At 36.0% G+C, this 27,959-nt stretch overlaps 1 protein-coding gene across 5 annotated transcripts in view; it reads right to left on the reverse strand.

The window, feature by feature from the left end:
- dlgap1b (DLG associated protein 1b) overlaps window positions 1-27,959 on the reverse strand; it is a 132,546-nt gene that overhangs the window by 31,567 nt on the left and 73,020 nt on the right. For 2 of the 5 annotated variants that reach the window (XM_039666680.2, XM_089125573.1), the window contains exons 3-6: window positions 23,418-24,545; window positions 18,174-18,388; window positions 14,660-14,840; window positions 10,009-10,255 (exon numbers count right to left, since the gene is read on the reverse strand). In XM_039666680.2, coding sequence (XP_039522614.2) covers window positions 10,009-10,255; window positions 14,660-14,840; window positions 18,174-18,388; window positions 23,418-24,497 — 1,723 coding nt within the window. In that variant the 5' untranslated portion in view covers window positions 24,498-24,545. The remainder of the gene's footprint in view (window positions 1-10,008; window positions 10,256-14,659; window positions 14,841-18,173; window positions 18,389-23,417; window positions 24,546-27,959) is intronic. The other 3 variants (XM_089125570.1, XM_089125571.1, XM_089125572.1) reach the window with 3 other exon arrangements.

Below are 27,959 nucleotides of genomic sequence, written 5' to 3' on the forward strand. Positions count from 1 at the left end.
GTACATTTCAGTAATGAGTGTGTGTGAAACTGAAGCAGAAATGCATGAGATCATCTCCTCTGTAATGTCTATTAAAAAGGTAAGCTTCAGGTCATAGATTTAGAGGAGGGATTCAAATGAAAGCTTGAAGATTATGCGTGTTTGTGTATTTTTCTACATGCCCACACTAGTAGAGCATTTCAGACAGTGTGTTCATTATGTCGCTTTCTCACTGACACCTTCTTTTCTTTCATGTCTCTTTTTCTTACATACACATACATACTTACACATGCAGGCTGATTAACTCTGGGGAGGAAGAGGAAATCATATAAATCTTAGAGCTTTGAGACATGATGTTTAAGTATAAATCAGCACAGCATCTTTCATGGTGAGTGAGGGGAGTGTCTGAAAGGAAATGATTATTTGAGCGGCTAAAGAGAGCGAGACGGTGACTGAGTAGGGAGGGAAAGAGAGAGAGGATAAAAAGTAGCAAGACTGTTTAACTGAAATGTCTAACTGAGTGATTTGTGAAGTCTGGAAAGATGGGCTGTCCTATAGCCACACACACACACACACACACACTCAATTTCTCAAAGCAAACTATCAGTCTTAATCATTTCTGCAACAATATGAGTATGCAGCACAAACAAATGTGCAAAAAATACACTACATGGTCATTTTTACATTACTTTTGTAAGATTACATCTAAGTGCTTAGATCATGTGACCAGTGTTGTTGTTCATCTAAAACTAAAACTATTAAAAATCATTTCTGTTAATTGAAATAAAACTAAAATACAAAAATATACAAATATTACATGAAAAATGTAACTCAAAGTACACAAAAAAGTATAAATAAAGCCTCTGCAACTAACTGAAATTAAAGTACTGAAATTATTAAGACTATTATTGAAATAAAAATACATTAAAGCTAATTGTAAATATTAAAAATGAGTACATAACAAAATTGTTTAAACTCAAACTAAATAAAAGTTGATTCAAAATAATAAATGCTAAAATAGCATTTAAATAATACTAGAACAACACTGAAAGTGGCATTGGAAGACTATATATATATATATATATATATATATATATATATATATATATATATATATATAATGGTTTCAGGAAGAACCAGAACCTTCCATGGCACAAAAGTTAGTCTACTTTATGGTGGAAAAGGGTGCTACAGATTATTAAAACGTAAGTGAGAGAGAGAAAATATGGTTATTTTAAGAGAATCTAAAAACTACTTTATGGAACATTTATTTTTAAGCGTGTTGTAGACCAATTCAAATCAAACACGTGCTTTTCTCCACTCTCTCCGTGTACTACACCGCCATCTTGTGCTCAAACGCTGCACTGTTCACTAACATCACAATATGCATTTTCCACGGGTTTAGTTAGGCTTCTTGTATGCAATTATATTAAATATATGACGATTATATTGTTTTGGTCTTTGCAGAAAATCAACTTTGAGTTCAAAAATATTGATTAGTCTCTTATTACTACTTTTTTGGATCAATATGAGAGTCATCAGACTCTGTGTAATGAGAATATAATCGATAATGTTGAGATCATATCTGTGAGTGTATTGATCGACTGGAGGGCCTGTTTATGATATCACTGCTGTCATCTTTGGCAATTCTGTGTCTCTGTTACAATCTCTCAGTTTAGACAGGACGACATCGAAATGAGCACCAATGAGTAGCCATATAACGTTATTACTCAGGTCTATTTTGGTCTTACGGTTTGAATTTCCACAGCATCTTATGGATTTATGAATGAACCACTTGTATTAAAATCTTCCCGGGTCTACTGATGACATCCTCTTCAAACATTATAATGCTTATGATAACTTTCGCTAGGTAGTTTTCAGAGAAGCTAGCAATAGCGAGTTAGCTTTGAAAGCATAAGTTCCAACCCTCCCTTCAGAGCGTCTCCCAGATCTCCTTCAAAACACATGACAGGGTCCAACAAGCGTCACGAGAGATGGCACTAAACTACCTCATGTCTCGAAGCACATAACAGAACAATAATAATTAGCATAAACAACCTAAAGAGCACTGAGCTATACCACCTGACTACTGCAGATTCATTTCGCCGTTGATTCAGCCACAGAAACTCATAAATTCAAGTCACGAAACGCTCCAATTATAACGTCGCTGGTTTCCATCTCATCGAAATTACCAGTTATAGTGTGAACGAAGTAACTTGTTGATTTGGTTCAGGAGGAACTGTAAAAGGCGGCTGCTGTGTTCGCTGACTGAGGTCTGTCTACCTCTGCACAGCATGACATGCGCTGATGACGTGTGATGTTATCAGGACGTGAAGAGACTTTCAACCAGCAAAACAAGAAAACGTTTCCGGATCAAATCGCCTACCCTGCCTTTAACTCTACAATAATAAATAAATCTACTTCACCATCACCAGATAATTACTCGTTGCCATAGGAATATAAAGAGCTATTGCAAAAATAGAATTTCAAACACACACACACACACACACACAAATACAGCTTGTTTGTGGCAAAGACTACATCAGAACCAGTCACAACAACAGCAGTCTCTCTAAAAAAAAGAGAGAGAGAAAATGAGAGATAATTAAATGACATCATCCCATCCTCTTTTCACCAGATCAACAGTTAAAATTAATAAATTGCCGTGGAAACAGCAGCATCCTCATTCTGGGAACAAATGTTCTGCTCAGGTCACTTTTTTCCTATTACACGGAGACATCTTGACCCTTAATAACAACAACACAACGTCATGACATCATGTTTCTTTTCTACAAAAACACTTTCCAGTGTTTCTACAAGAAATTTTTCCAGTTAGATGTTGAACGAGTCTTCTGTATGGTTGAACTGGAAATAGCCTAACACAAACAGCGGCAACAGCTTTTATTTATAGAACCCATGCAGCATGCGGCCGTCACAGGATACCTAGACCATCTGAAATGAATGGGATCTCTCGAACTCAGAACTGAAACTTGATGGTTGAGCCATGTGGGCTCTCACATGAAAAATACACCCATGGATGCTGACCCAGTTTTCTGACCAGGTTTGGGGAGAAGTACACCTCAACTTTTGGTATAATAATTTCCACCAGTATGGAAAAAAAGTGAAACCACGTAGCCTAAAAAGGCAACGCAATAAAAAGCAAATGGTCTGAAGTTTCTTTGTAGACTGTATGAGCCCTGCCTAACAGTGACACCTGCTCCCTAATATCACAGACATACCAAAATAGACCGATGATGGACAGAGTTCAGTTTCTCTCAAACACACACAACAAAGCCATCATTACAATTTTGTATTGATAGATAGATATTTTAGATTCATATTATTAATATAATATTAATATTAATATATATATATATATATATATATATATATATATATATATTAATAGGCTATTTTATGTTAGTAGGCTATAATTAAAATATGTTTATTTTATTATCACAATTATATTATTAAAATGATATCGTGAAAAATATTTTTAATTAGGCTATTATTTATTTAAAATTATATAATTATTATAGGCCTAATATATAGTTCTGAAGTAGCTAAACGATATGCTAATAATCAGCCTATAAACGGGATGTTAACTCGCATCAGTCCATTGCACTGTGAGTAAGCAAAATGTCCTCAGTTTAGCTGTGCATCACCTCAGTCAATACAATCACACAAACAAACAAATGACGAGAGAGAGAGAGAGAGAGAGAGAGAGAGAGAGAGAGAGAGAGAGAGAGAGAGAGAGAGAGAGAGAGAGAGAGAGAGTTTACTCACAGAGGCGGCGAATCCAGGAATCACACATACCCAGTAATTTTCGGTAAACGTTAACCGGTGAGTGAACGAGAGAGAAAAGCTCGTAAATGAATCTTCGGGATCTAGTGATAAACTCCAGCTTGGCTTTGAATGGAAGCTATAATGACGCTGCACCGAGTTAACGCTCGCGCTCGGTGGATCGAGCTGTAGTTCAGTTACGGGCGGGTACGGGACCGGCCCACACCGTCACATCCGTTAAATACACCGATTCCCGTACCGGCCAAACATGAATGAGCCAGCGGGACTTCCCACCACACTGAACTGACTAACCTCATATGGGGAAAAAAAGAATGCATATGGGCTAATTTGTGTGAAATAAAACTATAAATCCTTTACAAAATAAGGGGAAATGCTATCGTGGTTTATATTGTCATTATCTCAATAAAAATAACAGTGAATTGTGTTTTAGATGAAAAGATACTACATTAATCATATCCATGCACAGTCATCTTATGTCAACTACCAAGCATGACCTATTAGTAAAGCTAAAATGTTCTATTGGCTATCCCATATGGAGATTTGGTGTAAATATTTTATTTTATGTTCAACAGAAGTAAGAAACTCGTACAGGTTTGGAACACGAAGACGAGTAAATTATGACAGAATTTTAATGTTTGTATAAAACATGAATTTTTATGTAGCATTAAATCAGTCAGAGTGTGTGCTCGACCCCGCCCTCGTGTGGTTGAAAAAAGAACAGAAACCCAACGCCCCTCATTCTCCTCATCTCCTCTGACTTCGACAAGAACTGAGTCTCAATGTATTTCTGCAGGTTTTAATATAATTCCATTTAACTTTGTTTCCACCTCTGTAATTCCATGATTCTTGAAAAGACAAACAACCTCCTTTAAAAGCTAGAGAAACCTCTCATAGAAAGGTTCTTTTGAGGTTTCTCTTCTTAAAATAATTCTGAATAAAAGAGCATCACAGAAATATTAAGCAGCTTAATCAGTTTTACATGCATAATAACATGAAATGTTTCTAAAGCTCCAAATCAGCATATTAAAATGATTTCTGAACCATTGTGTGAAAATGAAGACTGGAGTAATGATGCTGAAAATGCAGCGTTTATTTATTTTTCAAATAAATTTGAGTATAATAGACCTGCTGTCTCAGAAGAAACTTGTTTAATGTCAGTGATGAATCGGATCAGGAATGGAGGCATCTATCATTTCTCTAGACCTGAGAGCTCAAGTGCTCATCTAGGGCTGGAGTTTCCTTGTAAGCTAGAGGCATGAAAGCATTATATCCCATTATCCCGGAGAAAGAAGCAGACAGAGAAAGAGAGAGATGGACAGAATAGCAGATGATGCACACAAAAAGAGAAACTCTAAGACAGATGGGGAGTTCTAATCCTTTAATGCCATGGAAATGACATTTAGATCAAAGCTGCTAAAAGGACAAATGATACGCACATCTGTGAGTGTCTGCCTGGAACTTGCAATATGGGACAGCTGTAAAAACTTTCTGGTTACCATATATATATATATATATATATATATATATATATATTTACATAACTTACTTATAGTTCACATCCTTAAATCTTATTGGTCATACAGAGAGCAAGCAATTTTTAAATTCACGGACTTTAATTTTTTCACAAATTCTGTGTTTCATCATCATCATCATCATCAATTCATCATCATAACTCGTCTAATAAAAAATTAATTCATAAACGTGAACAATTGAATATATTTTTTAAAATGTAAGCAAAGGAAAATATGGCAATTAATTAAAAACATAGCATTTTATTTTATTTTTTCTCGCTGTACAAGAAAAATAACAACAAAAAGTAACAATACTAATAATACTAATCAGTGTTATGTTAAAGGAGTAGTTCACTTTTAAAAAACTTCTGCTGATAATTGACTCACCCCCATGCCATTCAAGATATCCACGTCTTTCTCTCTTCAGTTGAAAAGAAATGAAGGTTTTTGATGAAAACATTACAGGATTTTCTCCATATAATGGACTTCAATGGGAACCAAACGGTTCAAGGTCCAATTGAGAGTTTCAGTGCAAACTGTTCAAAGGGCTTTAAACGACATCAGACGATGAATAAGAGGCTTATCTAGGACCCTTCGAGTCATGACTCGAAAAAAGATTTGTTCATTTTGATGAACGAGTTTGAACAGGAGAATCACGAACGCTCATCACAGAACAGAGCAAGGCGAGCATTTGTGCTTATAAAACTTAAACTTTTTTATTTATTTTTTAAATGAGCGATCGTTTCGCTTGAGAAGACCCTTATTCATCGTCTGATATCGTTTAAAGCCCTTTGAACAGTTTGCAGTTTGCACTGAAACTCTCATTTGGACCTTGAACCGTTTGGTTCCCAATGAAGTCCATTATATGAAGAAAATCCTGGAATGTTTTCATCAAAAACCTTCATTTCTTTTCGACTGAAGAAAGAAAGACATGGACATCTTGGATGACATGGGGGTGAGTAAATTATCAGCAAAAGTTTTTTTAAAAGTGAACTACTCATTTAAGCTTTACACACACACAATCGTGTTGTGACCAAATGGAAATCAACAACTAAACTATAGCTATATAACATGCACATATACACAGAATAAACTCATTACTACATACGCTCAAGAGATGTATGCTTTCAGTGAACACTGAAGGCTTTTTTGTCCTTTTAGCTCCCTTTGACCGATTTCTCCTGTGACAATAAGTCAATAATGTGTGTTTTTGTGTAGTCACAGAGCCTGAGGAAAAAATTCACTTGTGCTTGTGTTTCATTTAGTGTACATCTATATAAAACATTTTTGTTGTTTGTTTCCATTTTGCTTCAGGTCATGTGTTCTGCCAATGACTCCTCATGAAGGCTGCATGTTCACATTTACAGTGATTTAATCTCCGGAGGTCGGAGAGCTACTGTACTTTTAGTTTTTGTTTTTCCGTCAGCATTTCAGTGCAACTGCTGTTTCCAACTGCATAATGAGGTGGATCATGTGATCACCACTGTTGCAATCTCACATCACCATTCATTTGCATAATGTTTCCAACCCAAAAGTGGCACAGAAATTGCTTGATGTTTCATCACCGACAGTGTCATGATGCTTCAAATCTCCAACTCTCATTGAAAATAAATGGATTCTCTCTCTATTCTATTCTATTCTATTCTATTCTATTCTATTCTATTCTATTCTATTCTATTCTATTCTATTCTATTCTATTCTATTCTCTCTATCTCTCTCTATTCCCACTCTACAGGAGCAAAATAGTGGAGTAAGGGACTGTTTATGAAAACATTTTCAACAAAAAACGGAAAACTTTTTAAGTGTTTTGGCCATTCATTTACACGTCAACAGAATTTTCGGGGGCTGAAAATAGACTTTTGAAAACGATACTGTTATTGAATTCACGTAAACTACAAAAACGAGAAATTGTGAAAACAAAGAAGACACTATACGCATGCGTATTTTGTGTTCCAACCCGATCACACTAAATGCGTCTTTATAGCACGCATATATTGTCGTGTAATTTATACGCTTAAGTGAGTTGTTACGTGCATAGGATACGCATTGGTTGGTTAGGGTAGGTTTAGAAGTGGTGTGAATTATACGTTTGGGTAGAATTAGTGGTGTGGAGTGCGTGTGTATTACACGCAAATGAACTGCGTATCAAATGCACGTGATAAACTGTGTCTCATATGCACGTAAAAACTAATTTTCGCGTATAAATTACACTACAATACACGATGCGTGTTGTAGAGACGCATTTACGTGTCCATGTCTGCAACTTTCAATACAGTAGAGATGTTTGATTAATGAACTTAGAAAACGATCAATAATTAATATATAACTTTTAGTGACAAATGAACAAAACAAAGAATTGTGTGTGTTGTATACATAACCATTTTTAAAGAAAAAAACAATAAAAAGCAAAAGCTTTAATGAAACTTGGTTTTACTAAACTATACGGTACTGTTCAGTAAATTTTTTTGAAAAGAAAGTATTGCTTTTATTCAGCAAGGTCTAAGTGTATCAAAAGTGACAGAACAGACTTTTACATTATTACTAAAAATGATATGCATCATGTTTCCAATTAAGCAGCATAATTATTTTCACACTGATTTCTGAAGGATCACGTGACACTGAAGACGAGGGTAATGATGCTGAATGAATGTAATGATTCAGCTTTGCCATCACAGGAATAAATTACATTTTACAATATATTTTAAAAGAAAGCAGTTCTTTTAAATTTGTAATATTACTGTTTTATTTTGATGAAATAAATGCAGCTGTGGTGAGCAAAAGACTCTTTGGAAACACTTCATTTTCAGGTAATGTGGTTACACGCTATATTCTTACTATAGTAATAACAGTAAATTAAGCATAATTACAAGCAACCAACCCTAAACCAAACCCGAACCGTCACTCTAAGTACATGTAGTTGATTAATTACTCAGTACTTATTTGAGTAAGTACAATGGAACTGTCACCTTAAAATAAGGTGTAACCAAAAATTCTTTCACAAAACGTCTGTGTGTTAGGGCTGTCAAATGATTAATCGCGATTAATCGCATCCAAAATAAAAGTTTGTGTTTACATAATATATGTGGGTGCACTGTGTATAATTATTTTGTATATAAATAAATACACACACATGTATGTATATTTAAGAAAAAAAATATTATTTATATATAAAATATTTATATTTATATTTAATATAAATTATATATAAATCTATACACAGTATATACATGAAAATATTTCTTAAATATATACAATCATGTGTGTGTATTTATAAATAAAATAATTATACACAGTGCACCCACATATATTATGTAAACACAAACTTTTATTTTGGATGCGATTAATCGTTTGACAGCCCTCGTGTTAATATAAACAATGAACATTTTATTGGTTGGTTGTTAATAGTAATAGTTAAACTATAACCCAGAAACTACATTGCATAAAATGACATGTCTGAAATTTTTATTTAATTGAATAACCATCTTGTTTAAATGAATAATGGCCAGCAAAAGCAATGAAGTCTTACTTAATTCTGATTGACTTTTCTTTTTTTCATACCAGAGATTAAAGCTTGGCGAATAAAAGTTTTTTTTTAAAAGCACACACATGGGACACGGTTGATAATGGAGGGTATTTTTTTTTTTTTTTTTACACAGAAGTCATTCCCCAAATCCCCAAATCTCATCTCCATCCATTATGTTCCTGTCTGTTTCCTCTCTCTCATTCTAATTTGGCTCAACAGCTCTTTCACTTTTTCTCAGGCTTTCCTTCGTCCTACTTGTCTGAAAATGTTTTTAATTAGCTGACTACGACCCTGATGACAGCGTGACGAGGAGAAAGAATGAGACTCTCTAATCGCTGTAATTAAACAACACGCCGTACGAGTGAGGAGGAGGAGGAGAGAGACCTTGGCTCTCTCTATTCACACAGATGAAGTGCATAGAAGATAAAAATGGCAAGATTGCACATTTATCAATGATAGTAGGAAGAATGTATGGAACTTCGGAGGTCATTAAGTTTTATAATTATATACCACAGCTTCAGTAACACAATATATTAATTTCAAATACTTCATTTGAAGTTATTATGGGTCAGTGAAAAATATGGATTTTCAAGAGCTAATGTAAAAAAAAACTAAATATCTAGATTAAAACGAACGAATGTGTTGGGTTCAAGGAAATCTTCATTCTTTGTGTGTTATCATTTAAAAAATTGCAAAAGAACTATGGATAAAAAATTATATATATATATATATATATATATATATATTAGGGCTGTGAAATGATTAATCACATCCAAAATAAAAGTTTGTGTTTACATAATATATGTGTATGTAGTGTGTATAATTATTTTGTATATATAAATACACACACATGCATGTATATTTAAGGAATATTTAATATATATTATATTATATTATAATATTATATCATAATATATATATATATATATATATATATATATATATATATATATATATATATATATATATATATATATATATATATATATATTACATAAACCTTTAATACATGTAAGTGTAAACTTCTCAGTCAGTCAAAGCAATAGTCACTTAAAAAAAAAAAAGTTGCCAAACTATTCGTATTTTTACGATTAAAAAAAATCAGGTTGTTAGACCACCAGTGCGGTTTTGACTTTATGCTTAGAAAAAAATGCCAAAATAAACTTTCATGAGGTTGTAATGTGCTTGTACCTGTACTGCTCTGGATGGTTCTAACAGTAGTAGTAGTTCGAGGTGGGACGATGGCCTGACGTGCCGCTCTCTCGTCTTCTTCCTCCTGCGTGCAACCCTTTTCGATGGCCCGCACGTAACTGTGGCTCCTCATGCGGAAGCATCCGGACCCCGGCAGATCCAGAGCATCCAGGGCCTGAGACTCCATCTCACTGAACACACTCTCACACACGGCCTCGATCTGCCCGTTCACTTCCACCTCGCTCACCTGCAGGGGGAGACAACGCGTCACCACATGCTGTCACTTAACTCCTTCACCCTTCTGTCATGGGATCCATCGCAGCATATAGGACATAAATAAATTGGAGTATATATTATATATTACAAATTGTAGATTATATAGTATAAGTACACCTGTCTGTATGAGCAGATTTCAAGATGTTAGCTCAAGGCTTAGTAATGTACAATGAACAATTGGGTAAACAATTTGAATGCTACAAAAAAAAATTATAATTTAAAAAAAATGCTACAGGTAAGTATACTTGCAGCCAGACTAATTTAGTTCTTCATACTAATTTAGTATAATTTCAATGCATTGTTACAATGACCATTTCCAGCACACAGTTATAACTAAATATAACTAAAATATATTTTTAATTAAGTGCAAATAAATACACTTTAAAAAATAAACAGAATTTTCACTTCAAGTATATTTTTTTTATTTAAAAGTGATAAAAGTTTTTTTTAAGTTAAAAGTTGTATTGTGAAAATAGGTAAAAACACGAATATACTTTTAATATATTTAAAGGTAATTAAAAAGGAAATTGTAAGTATATTTGCAATATTGAAAAAGGGAACATATTTCAAATACTAAGGTTGACAAACCTAGATGTTTTCATTATAGTCCACTCATTCACTTTTAAAATGCAAAATCATTTGATCGATTCATTTATAATTGTTTATTTTTATAAATAATAATAATTATTTATAGAAAAATAGCTATTGTTTGATTTATATTATTTATTTTTTGGAGAAATATTTTACAATTAACAATATAATACAAAACAATTTTAATAAAAATGTAAATCAAATGTATAAGTGATAAAATGTACATATAATTTACATTTTTTTAATATAATTATGTTAACACTGTACATTTTGTAAAATTAACAATATAATACAAAACAATTTTAATAAAAATGTAAATCAAATGTATAAGTAATAAAATGTACAATTATGTTAACACTATATATTTTGTAAAAAAAAATAAATAAATAAAAAAAAAACCTCAAAGGGTGCTCAAGAATATATCAGTGCCAAGAATGTTCAAAAATATGTTTTTGAATTTCAAGCATATTTAAAAAAAAAAATGCAAAAGCAAGAAAGTAAATAACAAAGAATAAAAAAAAAAACCTTCGTGTGTTTAAGACAAATCTGAAACAGCTGTTATTTGGTTTAGACCTTAACCCTCTGGTGCTGTAACAGGCATTTTGGACCAAATATTTTTTATGTTTATTTTTATTTTATTTTTTACTTTTTACCTCATCGGAATGGTACGAAACCTGGTAAAGGTTTCATTAGTTAAGCAAATGCGGTAAAAAAATTACCACATTTTTGGAGACGAATTTCAACTACTGAAAACATTTGGTACTGTGGACAAACAAATTCTTACTGAATACTCATTTTTTGAGATATCAACTTCATGTTTGGAACGTAGCTTGTTTAGATTCACGGTTTTGTATATATATTTCATATTAAAATGGAAATTTCATTTTCAGCTCAAAAAGTGAATAAATGTATTGCATAAATATAATTTAGTACCATAAAATCCCCTAAAAAACAGAATATTAAATAAAAAATATCATCAAATTAAAATTAAGTACAATCATTTCAATAAAATATAAACAAATCATCCAAAAAATCACACGACAATCATGTGCACAGTACCAGAGGTTAACATATTGACATCTAATCAACTTTTCACCCTGTAATGTCATGAAATTTTAAATATGGGTAAATGTCACAGAAGGAAATTAGTAATAGGTTGATTATTGACATAAAATCAATTTCTGGGGGGTGGAAATGTTTGAATTGTGAATCCTAAGCTGTCATTTATCATGTAGGGTAAATTTAACCCTCTAATGGCCATGCTGTATCTTCAATGATAAGGGTTAAACACACTAATACAGATAACATACCAGAAAAAAAAAGTGCAGAGGGGAGGAAATCTGTACAAGTGAAAGCAATATCAGGTGTGACTGCATCACCTGTGCTATTCTATACAATACAGCAGTGTAGGAGACGACAGTAAGGAGAAGTGTGTAATTTACACAAAAACTTATCAGAGGAAAAGGTCTTGTGATTTGAAGTTCAAATGGAATTGGAAATAGGTTATTTGGAGCATTCTATGACTGGAGGACTAATAGTGAGTTGTGATTGGAAGAAAGGACAGCAGAGTGTTTGTTATTGGTAAAAGGAAGCTATACAGACAGACAGGCAATAAGCAATAAACATCACAAAACACACAACACACGTATGTACACATACAGTGCAAACACGTCTGCATGCCCACACACACATTCAGTATGAGGCACCAATGAATGATGGGGGTTTTTTTTCGAGCTGACTTAGCTTTTTGTCACTGAAATGATTGATATATCCTCAGGGAGCGGAAAAGACTCTCATCCACATGCACGCCTGGGGCAGTGTCTTTTTTCACGAGTGGTAGGAACAGATCTCTAAAAGGTTAGGGCTGTTGTCTGTCTGAGTGAGCTTTCAGGCCTCTAAACACTCACCTTAAATTTGTATCGGTTGTAAACGCTGCCCATCACCTTATCCCAGGGCCACAGAAGCTAATCTTGAAAACTCACCTTAAAATCCCATGGCAAGTGACACTAATCCTGAAAACTCACCTTGAAAATCTCTTAGCTACACATGCTAACAAGGAAGAACACCACTTAAAATTGCTTACAAAGCTTTGCTGACACCAACTCACCTTTAAAATTGCCTTTGAGTATTTAAAGTAACATGAGAGCTCTCTCTACACAATGCTAATATTTTGTTGCTAGTTTATTCTCCTACAACAGCCCATTCTGACCGAGTTGATGCACACTGTACTACATTTCGGTTTGAATTTATTTTTCTAGTATGGACTTGGTGGTGAATTTTGTCACAGTATTGGGACAAAAACTTCCATAAAATCATAAAACCGGGTCTGTGACACCACAAATCCATTTGTTGCACAAGGGAGAGTGGGGAACGTAACGCGGGGCTAGTTGTAACACACTTGTTTTAAATACTTCCACACATGCTAGCATGACGAAACTTTGTGTATTAGTTGCCATTTCAAATTTCCGAAATCTTCGTAAGATATCACTGAACATTTATTTAACCATAGCAAAAGTATACTTTTTACTTAAGTTAATTTTTCATCTCTATTTTTTGTGTTTATTTAAAATTAGACAAATCTGATGTTATTTTAATCTCCAGTCTGTTGTTTAACAGTTGATATAGTTCTTTAATGCTTCGCTAACTAGTAGAAGACACTAGCAGGGTTTAAACCAGTTGTGCAGGTGGGGCATGTTGTAACACTGCATTACAGTATGTGCCCCTATTAGAAATCTGCTATTATATTCTATTGAGAAAACATGAGAAACGTGTAAATAAAGACTGTGAGTCAATGTTCAGAAATTATTAATTATTATTTTGTTTTGAACTATGAACTCTATAGCTGTGTTTTCCAGTGTGATTGTTTCCAAACTCAATAATTTGTTTATTTTTAATTATTAAAAAATATCAGGATTTTATATGAAAAAGTTTATAATTTTATTTTATTAAGAAAATATTTTGGCTTGACTTGTATATATATTTTTTTTGATTAGATCAGATATGGTGATGTTACAATGTGCCCCTCACATGTTACAATGTACCCCACCTATGGGGCATGTTGTCACATTTCACTTCCATTATTTTGGGGTAAATCAAGAAAAAAAAAAGTATACACTGTATTAATAAAACAAAATCACATAATTGTACAAGACATGTGGGAAATTAATGTGGGAAAAAATAAATACTCTTTACACAAACTGAGAAAGTCAAAAAGCGTTAGCTTGTGCCCCGCTCTCCCCTATTGATTAGCTGATAACAAGTAGGTAGATACTACACTTGACGAAGACAAATAGGCATGTTCTGTATAGTATGAATGAGTGTAGTATCATACTACACTGTCATGTGTCCTGTGGTGTAAATTGTCTTGCTTCACTACCATCTGAATGATACTTTGGTCTTTAGATCTGTAAAAGTCTCTTTAACACAGTGTTCACAACATACAATGATTTTGATGCTCTAATCCTAATCTTCCATAGATTGCACTGCACTGATAGTATGCGATTTAGGATTCTGAATAATGGATGGATTAAGAAATGATAAAGGATTCCATGAGATGATGCATGGATTGAACAAAAATTGATTGCTTGAGCAAAAACATCTCTTTTTCCTCCCTTTCCTGTTTTTTCCTCCCCTCTGCAAACCTTGAAGAGGCCACGTTGATGAAGGTTCTGGTTGGAAATCACCTTTAGGATCTAATCCAGGAACCAGTTGTTCTTTCCAACTGGTTTAAGATAAGTATCTTAATGGCGATTTCCACCGCAGAACGAGGGGGGCGACGACCAACCTGGCTGATGGTGCTCATGGCCCTCATGTAGCTCTCGTTTCGGGAGCGAAATTTGGGCGAGGCCAGCAGACCGGCCGGGTCCAGACTGTCCAAACTTCGGTTGATGGAAACCTCACTCACCGCTCGCAGGTAACTGTGACTCCGGATCTGCAGCTTGGGGGAATGAGAATCCGTACTGATCCTGCAAACAGAAAGAGAGCGTGACCAGGTATGAAATGAAAGGTGAGATTACTCTACACTCTCAGAAAAAAAGGTACAAAAGCTGTCACTGGGGCTGTACTTTTTCAAAAGGTACACTTTTGTACCTTGATGGTACATATTAGCGCTTAAAATGTACATATTGGCACCTAGAATGTACATATTAACAGCTAAAATGTACATATTAGCACCTAAAATATACATATTAACACATAAAAAATGGACATATTAACACCTAAAATATACATATTAGCACCTAACATGTACATATTTGGACCGAAAATGGACATATTAACATCTAAAATGGACATATTAACACCTAAAATGTGCATATTAGCACTTAAAATGTACATATTAACACCTTAAATGTACATATTAACCTAAAATGTACATATTAGGACCTATAACGGACATATTAACACCTACAATGTACATATTAGCACCTAAAATGGACATATAAACACCTAAAATGTACATATTAGCACCTAAAATTTACATATTAGGACCTGTAATGGACATATGAACACATACAATGTACATATTAGCACCTAAAATGGACATATAAACACCTAAAATGTACATATTAGCACCTAAAATTTACATATTAGGACCTATAATGGACATATTAACACCTACAATGTACATATTAGCACCTAAAATGGACATATAAACACCTAAAATGTACATATTAGCACCTAAAATTTACATATTAGGACCTGTAATGGACATATTAACACATACAATGTACATATTAGCACCTAAAATGGACATATAAACACCTAAAATGTACATATTAGCACCTAAAATTTACATATTAGGACCTATAATGGACATATTAACACCTACAATGTACATATTAGGACCTAAAATGTACATATTAGGACCTAAAATTGACATTTTAACACCTAAAACATACATATTAGCATCTAAAATGGACAAAAGTTTACCTTTTGAAAAGGTACAGTCCCAGTGACAGCTTTCATACTTTCTTTCTGAGAGTGTAACTCATGTTCAAGATATCATACTCATTAATATTGACCTAAAAACAACTCTTCTTTGTTATGTGTGTGTGTTTGTGTATTCTGCATCTGGGACCAATGTAAACATGAACTCCTCACAATTGCATTCAACTATTTTGTTCACGTGAGGATGGGCGATCGGGTCCTTGGAATATGAACACAGAAATGCATTAAACATGAACGCACACAAACACGCATTATATCCCTCCAGGTCGAGTCAATCTTAATTATGGATGCGGCTCTTAAAATAGTATTCAGTTACAGAGAGTAAAAACACACATTAGTCATTCTTCACTAGAGTGAGGAATGAGGAGAGAGAGAGAGAAAAAGAGAAACAAAGAGGAAAGAATGCAGGAAAGGTATAAGAATAGATTTAAAGGAAGAGATGACAGTGGATGAGATCAATTACAGCAGCAAATAATAAAAAAACACAAAACAAAAGAGTAGAAGTTCACTGAAGTGTACGGTGAGGAGGGAATGATACATTTTGATATTGTGGAGAAAAATAGGACAAAGTTAATGTGTTCTCATTAAATGGTATTTTTCCTCAGGTTTTTCACATTGTACATTTTTTTTTTATGTAGATAAATCATTTATACACATGTAAACTATTTTTAATAAATTATCATACATTTTATTTACATTATTCAATCCAAAACATTAAAGCTCATTTTTAATATAATTAATTATATTAATCTTTTCAATGTTCGGTTTTGGTTAAAGTTTAGTTTTGTGGCCAAAAAAAAAAACAAAAAAAAAAAAACTAATCATAAATCATAGATATGACTCATGGCTTCAATGCAAGTCTGTGGAATTGTTTTGAAGAAATAAAGGAAATATCTGTCTATAATGAGCACAGGCCTCGAGGGATTGCATATTCATTATATAACGCAACATTTTCTTTTCTTTTCTTGGTGCATACATGGAGTTGTTTCAGCACACATTTGCATGAGTGTGTATGTCTACTCTATTACTGTGTGGAAATGGAAAGTGTGCTTACGAGGATATAGGTTTATAAATCTCACTTCTTTTATTATGTATTATTTTTTCAGCTTCAAGTATGTGTGCGAATGGGAGCATGTACAGTATATGTGTGTTTGAATGTGTGTGTCCATGTTTGAGTTCAAGACACAATGCTCTGATTATAAATATTCAATGTTGCGGCACTTTCTGTCAAGCAGAAATAGATAAAGAGCCCATCACAGGGTCCCTATGCGCCCTTCCTACACACTGAAGAGGGAGTATCTAAAGAGATTCAGTTGGAACGTCATCAATTGAGTGAATTATGTTTCAATATGTAAACGTATAAACTACATGTCACGGGTATTGTACGTTTTTGTGTACTAATGTGTCTAAGGACTATCATGTTGACATTATTCATGGACTTTAAGGGTACGATTACATGACAACAATATGCTTAAAACAGGAAAGTTTTTCCTTTGAGTTTTCAGCGTTTTCTGATTCTTTAATGAATGGAAAGATTTGTATCAATTTAAAGTGTCCTTGCTGAATAAAAGTAGTCATTTCTTTAAAAAAATGATGTTTACTTCAATCATTACACTGATCTGATTAGCATCTGTGTTGTCACAGTGATACTGCTCGCATTATACGAATGCTGTGTTTGCAAAGTTTACACACAAAAGTGCACATTCACACACACAGAGCCAAACGTGTTGTGTTCGTTCTCTTTATGATGCAAATCAGTTTGCTCTCATGAAGAAGTCAGTGGGATAAAAGTGACTCACCTCATTGTATATAGTCTAAGTAGGAAATGTTGTAAGGTTATAAGGTTATAAGATAAATAGAACTCAGTATCAGTTCCTACATTAAAAAACATACGATTTACAGATGATATAATGGTGCACAACTACACAAATGTCGGTAGGAACTTTACAGGCGTAGGAAAATTCCCTTTGAAATGGCTTTGTTCTGTTGAATTTTTAATAAAGGGGAAAGTGAAAGGATTTCACTGTACTGAGGACATGGAGGATTTTATATGAAATTGCAGCGAGTGAGTGTATGCGTTTGAGTGTGAACAGAGGTGGGGTTTAAGGACGAGACTTCACCCTCTCAAGAGACACATCCCAACAGCACTTAGAGATGCGGAGTGGCTTGAGCGGCTGTAAAATAACATGTTTAAAATGACCCCAGAGAAAATGAAGGTTCATTGAAATTGCAGACGGATCGCCGGACCCGCGCACCTGCACTCTTCACGTGCACACCGAGTACATGCATTTAATTTCCCATGTGATTTATGTATTGGCAAAATGCACAAGCTAATACTTTCCCAGACTCACTTGAGTGTGGTCATCTCGGTGAGGGAAGGCTGGGTGGCTTTCAGGTAACTGGCTCTCCGGGCCTGGACTTTGGGTGAAGGTTTGGGGCTGCAGTCCGAGTCTCCACTGTCCTCTTCTGCCATAGCCTTGATGTAGCTGCCGCTCCTCATCCTCCTGCACGGGATCTCTTCATCCTGACCCACAGATGAGAAGCCACCCCACTCATCCTGAGGAACCTGCAAAGACAGAAAGTTAGCTTCTCATATACATGATTTGCCTGTAACACTGTAAAGGAGTAGTTCACTTTAAAAAAAACTTTTGCTGATAATTTACTCACCCCCATGTCGAAAAGAAATTAAGGTTTTTGATGAAAACATTCCAAGATTTTTCTCCATATAATGGACTTCAATGGGAACCAAACGGTTCAAGGTCCAAAAGACAGTTTCAGTGCAAACTGCAAACTGTCCAAAGGACTTTAAACGATTCCAGACGATGAAAAGGGGTCTTATCAAGCGAAATGATCGCTCATTTAAAAATAAATAACAAAGTTTAAGTTTTATAAGCTCGAATGCTCGCCTTGCTCTGTTCTGTGATGAGCGTTTGTGACTCTCCTGTTCGAACTCGTTCATCAAAATGAACAAATCTTTTTCCGAGTCAAGTCGTTCGTTTCGTTCGTTGAATGAACCAAATGACACGAAAAAAGATTTGTTCATTTTGATAAACGAGTTCGAACAGGAGAGTCACGGACAAGCATTACAGAACAGAGCAGGGCGATCATGTTAGCTTATAAAACTTAAAATTTGTTATTTATTTATTAAATGAGCGATTGTTTCGCTTGATAAGAACCTTATTCATCGTCTGGAATCATTTAAAGCCCTTTGAACAGTTTGCAGTTTGCACCGAAACTGTCTTTTGGACCTTGAACCGTTTGGTTCCCATTGAAGTGCATTATATGGAGAAAAATCCTAGAATGTTTTCATCAAAAACCTTAATTTTTTTTCGACTGAAGAAAGAAAGACATGGACATCTTGGATGACATGAGGGTGAGTAAATTATCAGCAAAAGTTTTTTTTAAAGCGAACTACTCCTTTAATAATGACTATAAGCAATGACACATTTAATGATGCATTAGATAATAGAGAATTAATGTGAATTAATATGATCAGTCAAGCATTAACAAGAACATTCATTAATAAACAGTTGCAAATGGTGTTTTAATGATATAGAGTAATATGCCATATAGAATTTTGAATTAGCTTTTTATTTTCAGTTTTATTTTTTATTTTAGCATAAATTGTATTCATTTTGTTATTATGTATATAAAAATAATTAGTATATATAATTGTATAGACAGCGATTTATTTGATAATACCAAATGAGATATAAGCATAGTTATCAAATATGAAAATTGTTATGAAGACGCCATCACGCGAAGCATTCCCTAGCGTCAATCAACGCAGCGTGAGGGAACAACTGTTATAGTGTAACCAATACTGATCGGTTAATGAAATGTATATAAACACTGTAAATAAATTTTAACTTTAAGTTAAAATCTTACAGATCACTTTTAAATATGATGAATAAACTGAAATATTGTATTTGTATATAAATTGAAATAAATAAACCAATTTTCCAATGAAGCTATGTACTAAATCATTTACATAAATGCATAATAATTCATTGCAACTGTCCACGAATAAATTATGTGCTGATCAACGAATTAAAAACACACAATGCTTTATGAATGACTAACTGTATACTAATACATCACAAATACTTAATATGTGATTATTCTATTAATCAGAAACCCTCCCTGCTGAACTATATGACTATGACTTCTCAATCTCTCCCCACATTATCTCTATAACACATAAAACCGCTTTGATACATCAGATAATACACTCTTAAAAAGCTAAAAGCGCATCCTGGCATAACACGCACGGCCTTACGCAACCCGTACCCACACACTAACACCTGCTGCCTCCACTACAAAACCCAATATTGACTTCTGCACAACCAACATCATTATCTGAAAACGATCTTGAAAACATTTTACACCCACTTGCACTATTCATGTACGACACACGTAAGGTGCGCTTCTCGAACCTCACCTCTCTGAGATGAATAACAATCATTTCCTATTATCCGGCACAGCTGTTAAAATCTTCCACCATTTTTAGTGGCCAGTGTAGGAGAACTATAGTGAGCCCGGCTGCAGGCTCACTGCATGATGTGCGTCGCATGCTAACGCAATTCGTTCGCACGTTCCCCTCTTTTTCACACGCTCTACTAGGGGGAGAAGCCAACAACCTTTCCTCCTTCACCGAAAAGGGGCACAAAGAGAGATATTGTTCAGACCAGGGGAAAGGATCCACTCTCTATGGAACACTACTCTTTTTTTTTAAAGAGTAGAGGATGGAAATGAGGAAGAGGTGCAGAGAGTGCGTGTGAGAGAGAGGGAAATAAAAGTAACAAAGTACCTGAATGCTTTATGGGCTCGGTCTGCTATGAAGATGATCGTGACCTTAGCACTAAAGTAACTACAGTATAGCCATGTCGGCAAATAAGAAAGTTGTCTAAAGTTATCCATGGCAAGCTAACTCTATTAGCAGACAGACTCTCATTACTGCAGATGGGGGCTCAGATATGGGCACTTTGGCAGTTCTCCTTGGAGTTCTGCCTTTTTCTTTAGTTCCTCTATCTCTCCAGGCTCCTCTATCTGCAACGTCTTCTCTTACCCTTCCTCTCTTTCATTCTCTCACTTTCTCCCATACACATACTTCACTTTAGCCCCTTATTTCATTCATTGGTTTGTAATTTCCTGAACTAGCAGTCACACACTTTCACTTCAAATTAGTTGACTTCAACCATATTTAACTCTTCTTCTGTTTTCCTCTCTGAGTTCTCCATTCTTCATGAACCTTCTTTTCCACTGCTCTCCTCTTTCCCTTTTTTGCTTTCTCCATCACTTTCGTTTTCCTGTGACTCAGTTACTGTGTCACATTGGGAACAAATAAGTCTGAGAGAGATAGCAGAAGGACAAACACAAAATCCATTTTTTTTTCTCTTAATCTTCACACAAACAGTCGCTGATCTCCAGGGTTGCGGGCTGATTTTTTTTCTCAGTTATCCCTCATTTTTTTTGTTTGTGATCTCTATATCACACAGCCAAAGTCCACAACAAAGAAAACAAATCACAAGCCTTGGTCTCTGAGTTCATTTTAATCTGTCACAGAGCCACTAACACACAGCAGGTCAGTCCTGAGCATATGTTAATACATTCAAACACATTGACATTAAAAGTGGCCGTTCACACAGGACATTAAAATCAGCTAGACAAAGACCTAGTGGAATAAAACAGAATGCGGGTCTCTTTAGATACAGAAAAATGCAAAATACATGTGAGACACCGGTGCAGAAATCTTCTTGGTAACAAATTTATTAAAGGTGCAAAACTTGACTAACGTTTCGATGTCAAACTACATCTTCATCAGAGTTCACTCAAGGACTCAAGGGCTTCTGGACGAGGGCAGGTCCCCCTACACACTTAAAGTGTATGTTGCAGTCATAGCAGCGTTTACAAAACGCCATTGGGAAGGAACAATCTCATCATCCGCTTCTTTGGAGGGACTAGGAGAATAAACCCTCCTCGACCCACTCTTGTTCCGGTCTGGGACCTTTCCACAGTCCTAGACGCTATGAAGGGTGACCGCTTCGAACCACTACAGTCTGTCTCTCGTTCAAAACCGCTTTTCTCATGGCTCTCGCTTCAGTCAAGCGAGTGGGTGACCTGTACGCGCTCTCTGTTAGCGCTACGTGAATTGAGTTTGGGCCTAATGACTCTAAAGTCATTCTCAAACCAAGACACGGCTATGTCCCCAAAGTGCAGTCCACTCCGTTCAGAGGGCAAGTAATTTACCTGTCAGCCCTCCCAGGATCTGATAGTGAGAACGACGTAAATCTCCTTTGCCCGGTCAGGGCACTAAGAATATACGTCGAACGTTCAGCTGCTTTCAGGCAGTCAGTAAATATCTTTGTTTCGTTCGGTGGCCGCACTAAAGGGCTAGCCACCTCGAAACAGAGCCTTTCCAGATGGAAAAGTCTACGCTATCGCTCTGGCTTATAAGTCTAAAGGCCTTCTGTGCCCTTTAGCCGTGTCCACTATAGGCATGGCCTCTTCATGGGCCTGGTTCAGTGGCGTTTCACTCCAGGATATTTGTATAGCGGCAGGCTCGGCATCTCCGTCTACATTTACAACCTGGAAGTTCCTGCCCAACAGGCTAAGCTGTTTTCAGTCTAAAAAACGTACCAGACTGACAGACTGTATTAATTATTTTGTCATGCAGCTCAGGCTAACTTTCGACCATCCTGACTGTTATACTGTGGTAAGCACCCATTCCATTAAAACATATATATGGCTGTGCTACATTCTTAGGCACATTCCTCGTTGGCCTAGATATTACCCCACTATCCTGTGTACCCTGGGCACATGCCCTTGGGGCCATGTGTGGACGCATGGCGCTTTACATTGGGTTCCTGTAGCGTAAGTTAGCTTACGCACCACGAGAGTACTCTCATAAGAGAACGTACTCGGTTACTAACGTAACCTCGGTTCTCTCTAGATGAGGTGAGTTGCTTAACCCTGCCATGCTTGTGCTGTGTTCTGGTTTCGCTTCAGTATGAAAAAACAAAGAACACCCTATCTGGACTCTGCTTATATCATCATAAACCTCATTGTTCCTTACGTCACGTACAGTCTCTTGATAGGTTGCAGCAGTTGCTGCAGAGCAACCAATAGGCACATGCTCTGTGAAGAAATGTGTTTTAAATTAATGCAAAATTAAGGATATTTTTTTTTGGTTTCAGTATTCTCGAGAAAAGGGATTTTCCCGTAGCGTAAGCTAGCTAACGCAACACTCATTCTTAAGTAACCGAGTATGATTTTCATTGACAAATTTAAAACCCAGCAGGATTCATTAAAATGAATCCTGTGTGAACAGCCCCCTAACATAGACATGTGCATGCATGCAATATGTCCACTCATCACAAACATCCAAACACAGCAGAAAGATCATGCGCTGAAAGATGGGAAATGTGATGAGATGAAGCACAAGATGAAAAGAAAGACGAAGAGATGCCACACCGAGAAACCAAATGCACATGCATCCTCAACACAAACCATAAGGTGTGGAAGCTGATCTTATGACACCGATGGCAATGATGATGATGGTCGTTGTGATGAGGGAAGATAAATCTCTCTCCTACCTGTAAAAACTGGCAGGTTCGTCCCTGCTGGCAGGTCTGTGCTTTGACTAGGGCTTTATCGATATTGACAGTGGCCTTCTGGTACACCTCTCGGGCCCTGCTCACCGTTAAAGTGCTGGACCAGGAGCTCTTCTTGAGGAGTGGCCCAGCCTGGTCCACTGACGTCGAGCCTCCGAAAGTCAGAGCGCCTCCTTGGTTGGAGCATGTGGAACAACTTCCAATGTCGTTGTTGCTGCGTGAGGTCTTCAGGGACGAGCGTCCCCCTCCTAGGGTGTTGTAGCTCTGTCCCAAGAAGTAGTGGGACTGGGATTTGTCCGGATGGCGGCCCATGGTCATGACTCCAGAGGGTTGATGCTGGTGGTAGAGGCAGATCTCTCTGTCCAGAGTGTCGTCTGAGCTCCAGTAACCAGACCCAGGCGTCCGTGCACGAGGTTTGGGCTCGGAGCGACTGCGCTCCTTGCTCTTTCCCCGCTTGTTGCTAGACGGCTTGTGTAGGGTGCCTACAGTCATGGAGGAAACGTTCGGGTGGGATGCAGCCGTAGCCATTGCATCAGCTGGGATGGCGGGGTCATTTCCGTTGAGGCTGCGTTGACTAGGACCTTCTAAAGAATGGGATTTGGTGAAAAGTTTTTGGACAGAGTGTACGAGGTGGCGTATTCGCCCAGGACTGTCGCTGCGCTGGTGCTCGAGCGCCGCCGTCCGTTTGTATTGCAATGTGTGATACCCGTCCTTCCTCACTGTTTGCTGCTGGTCAAACTTCTCCAGAAGGGACGGGGGGATGCCAGCCGGGCCACAAGGTCCATACCCACCCCCAGTTCCCCCGGCTACGCCCCCCGGTCCCACATAGGGCACAATGGCGCATTCGCCCTTGAACTCGTGCTGTGAGCCATGATGTCGGCGTGGAAATGTGCTGCAAGCCAGATCAGACTGGCACCCGTAGAAGCCTTGGTCAGTCGTGTGGGATGAGTTGAGGCCAAAAGGCCGTCGTTCGTGGCGGAGGGTCAAAGAGTCGTAGGACGGGTCACAGTGGGTGAGTGTGTGGTGGTGGCTACGGCTAGAGGACAAGCCTTTCATCGTCATCCTGATACACTCACCCTCTCACAGCCTCATCCACACACACAGTGCCTACTGCAGAAAGACAGAGAGACAAGAGGGACAGAAAGTAACGTAGAGGACAAACAGATTATGTGAAATAATGAAAAACAAGAGGAGAGAGAAGCAAAAACAGAGAGGGAGAAAACAAATATGCATTAAAGATTCAGTTCATACTACATAGTGTCCACTATAGAGGACTGATATTCAAAAAACAATTGTAACAATAAGCTGATAACTAGTTGACCATTGTGACCCATGTCCATAAATCTACACTAAAACATTTGGGGTCAGCAAGATTTCTTTTTATCATTTTTTAAAAGGAAATTAACACTTTTATTCAGAATGGACACATTAAATTAATAAGTAGAGACAGACAGTAAAGACTTAAAGTTATACAAAAGATTTATATTTGAAATAAATGCTGTTCTTTTGAACTTTGTATTTAAGAATTGGGAGAAGCTCAACTGTTTTTCACATAGTAAATAACAATAAAAAATGTTTATTACAAATCATGTGACTGAACACTGAAGTAATGATGCTAAAAATTCAGATTTGACAACACAGGAATAAATTACACTTTAATCTATATTAAAATACAAAATTGTTATTTTAAATTGAAATAATATTAAACAATATAATGTTTTTGCTGTATTCTTAATTAAATAAAGGCTGCATTGGGAAGCATAAGATACTTCTTAAAAAAATAAATAAATAAATATTGGGAGTATTCATGACTATCCTTATATGAGAAATCATAAAATCACCATTGCTCATTCAAAATGATGTTGATATGTTGATGTAAATCATATGATGCATAATCATATATATGCAGCAGTGTTGTTAGAACACCAACATTAGCAATGCGAAAAACCTCCATGCATTCCTCACCAAATCTGAAGAAAGACAGAAATGAGAGGAGCGAAATATATAGCCAAAGACAGATTAAGACTGAAAGAAAAGGACTGACGCATTTTGCTGTTTATTCAGCTATATCCTGTTTACTATGTCAGAATGAGAAATCAGTTGTTCATGCTTGAAGTCATTTGTGAGGCTGTGAATTCATTAAGAGCATTTACCAAAAGATCAATGACTGTACTGAGATCAATGACTTCCAGTGAGATGGATGTTTATACAGAACATGAGCATTAAGCATGTGCTATATCAAAGAGCATTTAGCTTCTCTCATGACTATCCTATTAGATTTAAGATGGCTCTGAAAAATAAATGTGATTCAAAATAATGTCTGAAATATACAAATGCCCTTTTACAATTTATTACTCTCTTTCTACAAATAAGCAGATAGTGTCTATTCACTCAATCATCTAACTATAGGCTACTGTTTTTTAAAAAGAAATGAATACTTTTGTTCAGCAAGGATGCAGGAACTGATTAAAAGTGGCAATAAAGACATAATGCTACAAAATATTTCTATTTTAGATAAATGTCGATCTTTTGAACTTTCAATTATTCAAAGAATCTTAAAAAAAACATTAAGCAGCACAATTGTTTTCAACATTGCTAATAATAGGAAATATTTACTGAGCACTAAATTTTCATTTTTCAATGATCATGTGACACAATAGACTGGAGTAATGATGCTGTGTAAAGCCTGCTTAGTCACACACACAGACACACATTCTGAAATGTGCGTTTAAGGAAGAGGCATTCACCCACACAGTTATGATAAGCATGTATACAAAGACTATTACAACTTTTATCTTCTAATAAATCACATTTAAAGACTCTCACTTCACCTCCTCATGCTGTGTCGTGACTCCTGCCTGACAATGTGTGTGTGTGTATGTGTGTATGAAAGCTGGAAAAGAGTAAATCTCTTGCCTTATTACTACATTACTACTCTGTCTTTGTAAGAACGACAAGACTGAACTGAAGATGTAGAAAACAGAATAATGAATTCCCTTTTCTTTGATAACAGATGAAGTCAAACTATTCTTCACCCAAGACAAAGTTAGAACACACACATCCAAATACACTTATTTCCAAGCAATTCTGTTTTGTTTTGATGAAATATGCAAATTTATGAGCGTATAAGTTCAACCGATTGATGGGAGAGCTGAAACAACTGTAAAGTGTATGATTATTTAATGAGACTGATAAAAAAAACATATAGCGTCTGTGTTTCTGGTGAAATCTTTATACCGGATGTCATGGCATGTATTATATTAATGCATGAGCTGCCAGTGAGTGTGTTCAAATGTTGTAGTCTTGGCAGAAAAAAAGCTTGATGTTTATGTCTTTTCCCAGAGGAACTAGATTTCTCTGCTGATTTTTTTCATCTGTCCTTCTTAGTTGAGGTAGCAAGACAAAAATAATTTTACATTAATATAGCAAACAGTTCCAAAAAGGATCCTAAAATATTATTATGCGCTTTATTCATATCTGAAATTCACTGTAAAAAAAATCCACCAGAAAACAAATCATTGACGTCAAACTTGCAACGTGTCTTAAGGGGTCAACTCAAGTTTAAACGTACACAAGTATAAATGAGATTAATTGAGTAAAGACCACCAAATGTTTAATTGTGTCCATTGGTGTGCATGTGTAAGTGTGTGTTTGATACATCCTCATAAAGGCTCATATTTGAGTTGTTGTGTAAGGCCGAGCTCATTCATTGCCCCCTGAAGCATTTCAGATGCATCCTAGTGGAACTTGCTATAAATTAGACTGAGTGGAAATCCATAAATAAAGATGCTCATCTTGTACTTTCTACTGCACTCTACTCACACTAGAGCTTCACAATTCTTCCTGCTCACTTCCTCATCCACACTACTTTGTTCTTTACTCTCTAATAATTGCAATTATTGTCCTTAATTTATTAGTTGTGGTTTTTAAGGCAAGGTCATAATTATTTAAACAAAGCATTAACATTAAAAATTAAACTTCTGTTCGTAAATCACCCAGCATCATTTGTGCTATGGGCATGAGTGATGCCTCAAATTATGTGATTATCATGTCAAATATTTAGCAACCACATAACAATGCTCTAGTAATGACCCAGAACACCCTCACAACCACATAGCAATATCTTTTTTAACTACTCTGAAACCACAAAACAATATTCTAGTAACTACTCAAAACGGCCTAGCAACCACACAGCAGCAACTGGGCAACTATCTGAACACTCTAGCACATACCAATGCTCTAGTAATTACCCAGACACCATCACAACAAAATAGCAACACCTTTATAACTATTCTAGCAACCACAAAACAATGTTCTAGAAACTACACAAAACGCCCTAGCAACCACATAGCGACACCCTAGCAACTATCAGAACACCCTGGCAACCACATAACAATGTTCTAGTAATCCGCAATAACATCCTCACAACCACATAGCAACATCTTTTTTAACTACTCTGAAACCACAAAACAATGTTCTAGTAACTACTCAAAACGGCCATGACCACACAGCAGCACCTGGGAA

The sequence above is a fragment of the Pimephales promelas genome, chromosome 22, assembly GCF_988280905.1.
Source record: "Pimephales promelas chromosome 22, fPimPro1.hap1.1, whole genome shotgun sequence".
Taxonomy (NCBI): Eukaryota; Metazoa; Chordata; class Actinopteri; order Cypriniformes; family Leuciscidae; genus Pimephales; species Pimephales promelas.